General features: G+C 50.1%; 1 protein-coding gene across 1 annotated transcript; it reads left to right on the forward strand.

The window, feature by feature from the left end:
- The first annotated feature begins 2,907 nt into the window (after positions 1-2,907).
- LOC123160391 (zinc finger protein 8-like) lies at positions 2,908-3,873 on the forward strand. The gene has a single exon (XM_044578212.1). The coding sequence runs from the start codon at positions 2,995-2,997 to the stop codon at positions 3,715-3,717; it is 723 nt and encodes a 240-aa protein (XP_044434147.1). The 5' UTR covers positions 2,908-2,994; the 3' UTR covers positions 3,718-3,873.
- Positions 3,874-4,184: the final 311 nt, after the last annotated feature.

Consider the following 4,184-nt stretch of genomic DNA (forward strand, 5'->3'; position numbering starts at 1 on the left):
CATCAGAATCGGTGCTCATACATAGAGGCCTCCCATTGATAGGAAGCCCGGTGATCAAGGCGACATCCTCGAGCGTCACGGTCATCTTCCCAGTTCGAAGATGGAAATTGTGCATCTCTGGCCTCCATTGATCAGCAAGAGAGGTCACTAGTGGAGCGTTGAAGTTCGGCGTGGACCGGCTGACCAACTGAATCCACGGGAGGAGTCATGCCTGCTGGATGTAGGGTGTGTACCGCTCATTGTAAGGCATGGAAGGACCAGAGACCCCGTGATACCGAATCTTCAGAGGTTCAAGCTTCTGCAAAAAACAAGAAATGAAAAATCTTAGGGCATGTCAATTTCAACTAAAGGCAAATCTGCAAAATATTTAGATTACTCATTATTACCATCTCCTTCTCGCGCATCATGAAGGCATGGTGTTGTGTGTCGTAGACATCGTCGAGAAGCCAAACCATCCTTACAAAGTTCAAACAATAAACATATATGAGTTCATTTTCATCTCAAATATCGGTATACACTAAACATCTCATATGTGTTCAACTACAACAATCTCAACATGTTCTTCTTGCACAATAAATAAATGATTGTAAATTCTCACACACACACACACACACACACACACACACATATATATATATATATATATATATATATATATATATATATATATATATATATATATATATATATATATATATATCAAAAAACTCAACATCTCATATTTCAAATAAACTCAACATCTAATATATATCTAAAAAAACTAAGCATCTCATATATGTCTACAAAACTCAACAGCTCATAGTTATCTACAAAAATAGGCATCTCATATATATCTAAAAAAACTAAACAATCTAGGGTTTCACTAACAAGAATCATATATTGTGAACTAATGAACAACATTACGGTAGTACAACTATGACTACACATCCTAAATCAAGCAAATCAAGCAAAATCAAGGGTTCCACCAAATCTTGGACAAATCTCTTAAATGGCAACAAATTTACGGAGGAAAAGAAAGGAAACGGAGGAGTTTCCCTAGTAGGAGGGATTTGAGATCGAATCCACGGTTCAAATCTTCAGATCTGAGAGGGATGGGGGGGATCGAATGGGGCGCCGCCGCCGCTGCTCTCTGTCCAGAGAGCAACTTCCTGCAGAGGGGGAAGAACTGCCTAGTTGGGCTGGGTCGATGCGCTTAAGTCACTGTGCATTACCTAAGCGCTAGGCGTTGCATATTACAAGTGTGGCGCCTATGTGTTGGGCGCTGCACGGCTGGCTGTGGGGCCGCCCCTAGCCCCGGGCTGCCACGCTGGCCGGGCGTGCGACGCAGACTCGTATCTTGGCATGTGCAACCGGAGCAGTTGCACAGGGCCTCCAAATTCCAGGGGCCCCAAAATCAGAGATAGTAATGAGCTTTTAAGATGGAATTATATGAAAAGGACTCATCCTAAAATTCAGGCCAACCTCATGTCCGTGTGTGTGTTTGTGTGTGTATTTTTGTCTCTCATTCACTGCATGGTTCTTAGTAGAGCGATCCGATCCCATGTGCTGCCATTCATGGTCTCCAACATTTCACCCCTCTAATTAGTTTCTACTCCGATCATTTTTGTTCGTTCTACTACTTCATTAATATTTTCTTCTTGGGTAGATTTACATTTTTAATATAAAATGTGAATTCGCTGAAAAAAATCTGTGGCATCGCAATAACTTACACAAAATGTTTTAATTTATATTTTTAAAACAGGACCTAATTTTGATTTTGCACCAGGCCCTGAATTTTAAAGGTACGGCCCTGGTGCGACGCCTGAGACAAAGGCGTTGCATACTGCAGTGCAGCGCCCGGCTGTCGAGCACCACACAAAACGATCTGTTATATGAATTTTTTTAAGACCAGGTCAGATCATGATTTGATTTCGTTCTCAGGTCAAATATGTGATTTGTGCCTCCGATGAACGGGATCGATCGCGCGACACGCCGCGGGTCGGGGGGTAAGCATGGAGTGTCGTTGAGAGGACCCGCCCGGTTAATCATGCCGAAGTCCGAGAAAAGTCGTGGAATGGAAGCGCAGCATGCAGGAAAAGCGAGAAAGACAAGCTATCCGTTCCATGGCAGGCATGCATGGACGGCAAAGCAATGCATGCAGACGCGTAGATCCCACCCAGAAAGGGCACACCCAAGTCGGCAAGTCCATAATCATGCCGAAAACCTAGATTGATGATCGTTCCGAATTCAGAGGGTAAAGTCGATCGGCCCATGCAGAGTTAAAGGTGGAGACTTTAGCATGCATGCAGGGTCCAGTGGCCGGCCCGGTAATTATATGCGGCTGCAAGTGCTAGCCAAAGCACAGCCGCGTCTCGTCTCGTCTCCCCCCTACCGCCGTCCACGGCCGGAAGAAGGACCACCCGCGCCGCGCCTGCCCGTCCCGCCGTGCTCATGCTGCGCCCATCCATGCATGGGTCACCATAGTGCATGCATGTTCGAGCACGCAGTACGGTCTTAATTGCCATTCAGAAATTTCTCCTATGCCGGGCTTGAAATATTAACATAGGCTGAGTGTGACTTTTGGCAGCGGATTGCACGAACATAGCCCCTAATGCACCCTGCGGCCCTGCACTATCCTCATACATTGCGTATGCACGTACACGTACTGCCTAGCGAATGGTGATGGAGCATATAGTCTTATTGGCCATGCATGCATGCATGCATGTACGTGCGCAGGGCCAGGCGGGCAGCTGCGGTACACTGCCGATCGGTTTCTGTGCGTGTACTTGGAGGGTGACGAGATGGTTAGCTTTCAATGAGGGCCCCGGCTCCTACGTACTTCGGTCCCCCGGCCTGTCCCCTCCGCCCGGCCGGCCTGCAGACGCCCGGCCGTCTGCCTATGTCGTCGTCTCACCATAAAACCACGCTGCCCCCTTGCCCGCTTCCTGCACACAAAGTCACAAGCTCAACGTCGGTCACTGTTGAGGAAGCTAGCTAGCTTGCCAGGCATCCGCCATGGCCGCCCCGCATGGCACCGTGCTCGGGGGAGCCGACTCGTTCTCCCAGCTCCCGCTCGTCCGAGTCGCCGCCCAGCAGCCGGCCGACTCCACCATCCGCCTCTTCGGCTGCGACTTCTCCAACGACGCCGTCGCTGCCGGCGACCAGCTGCCCAAGGCGGACGCCGCGGCGGCGGCCGGGGAGGGGGAGACCCGCAAGTTCGAGTGCCACTACTGCTGCCGCAACTTCCCGACGTCGCAGGCGCTGGGAGGACACCAGAACGCGCACAAGCGGGAGCGGCAGCACGCGCGCCGGGCGCACCTCGAGGCCTCCCTCGCCGCCGCCTACCTCCCGGCCGGCGCGCACGTCTACGGTGCCCTGTTCGGCGGCTATGACCACCACCAGGCCGCTCCGATGCCGCCGCCGCAGTACCCGGTGTGGCCGGGGATGTACGGCAGCGTGGCGCGGTCCGCGGCATACGGCGGCATGACCGTGCCGGGGATGGTGTGGAGGCCGACGCCAGTGGGTGCTGATGCTTTTGGTGCCGCCGGCCGGCACGATGAAGCGACGGCGGCCGTTGCTGGCACCGGAGAGGTGCCTGGTAAGGATGGGCACAATGCGGTGATGAGCGTGGTGGCGACGCTGCCGTCGTGCCTCACCGGCGGGTCGCCCACGGAGATCGGTAGGTCCGAAATGATGGGGCAGAAGGAGGGCGTTGTAAGCTTGGACCTCTGTCTGTAGTTCGTTGCAATTACTGTCGATCTAGGTGTTACCTTTACCGGAATTGTTCAGGTCAATCACCATGTTTAGGCTTATATAATTACTGTTACCATCTGTAACCGAGGGCGTTCATTTGTTTTTAAAATTAGAATGCATATTAAGTTGGCATGCATTTAATTTGAATAATGTGTACTCCTACTACTTCTCTCCATTTTGTTTAGCTTGGTCATGAGCGATTCAGTGCCTACGACTCCGTTAGGCGTTAGCAAGTCTAGTTCTAGATGAATTCTTAGTTTCAAACTTCACAAAAGTTTTGCATGACTTTTTTCTTTTCTTGAGCGGGCATTTTTATCAGAAGAAAAAGCCCAAAATGATAGTACAATCATGATTATGCAATTGAAAACGGTATTATTCAAGACAGTGACTATGGTTCAGTCGACTTGGAATTTCTGAGTCAACCAATGACAGCTCTTCCATCACTGCTAATA

This window comes from Triticum aestivum, chromosome 7B, assembly GCF_018294505.1.
Source record: "Triticum aestivum cultivar Chinese Spring chromosome 7B, IWGSC CS RefSeq v2.1, whole genome shotgun sequence".
In the NCBI taxonomy this organism is placed as follows: Eukaryota; Viridiplantae; Streptophyta; class Magnoliopsida; order Poales; family Poaceae; genus Triticum; species Triticum aestivum.

Excerpts from the sequence above, each read along its gene's own strand:
- LOC123160391 (XM_044578212.1), top strand. The coding sequence starts at position 2,995 with ATGGCCGCCCCGCATGGCACCGTGCTCGGGGGAGCCGACTCGTTCTCC.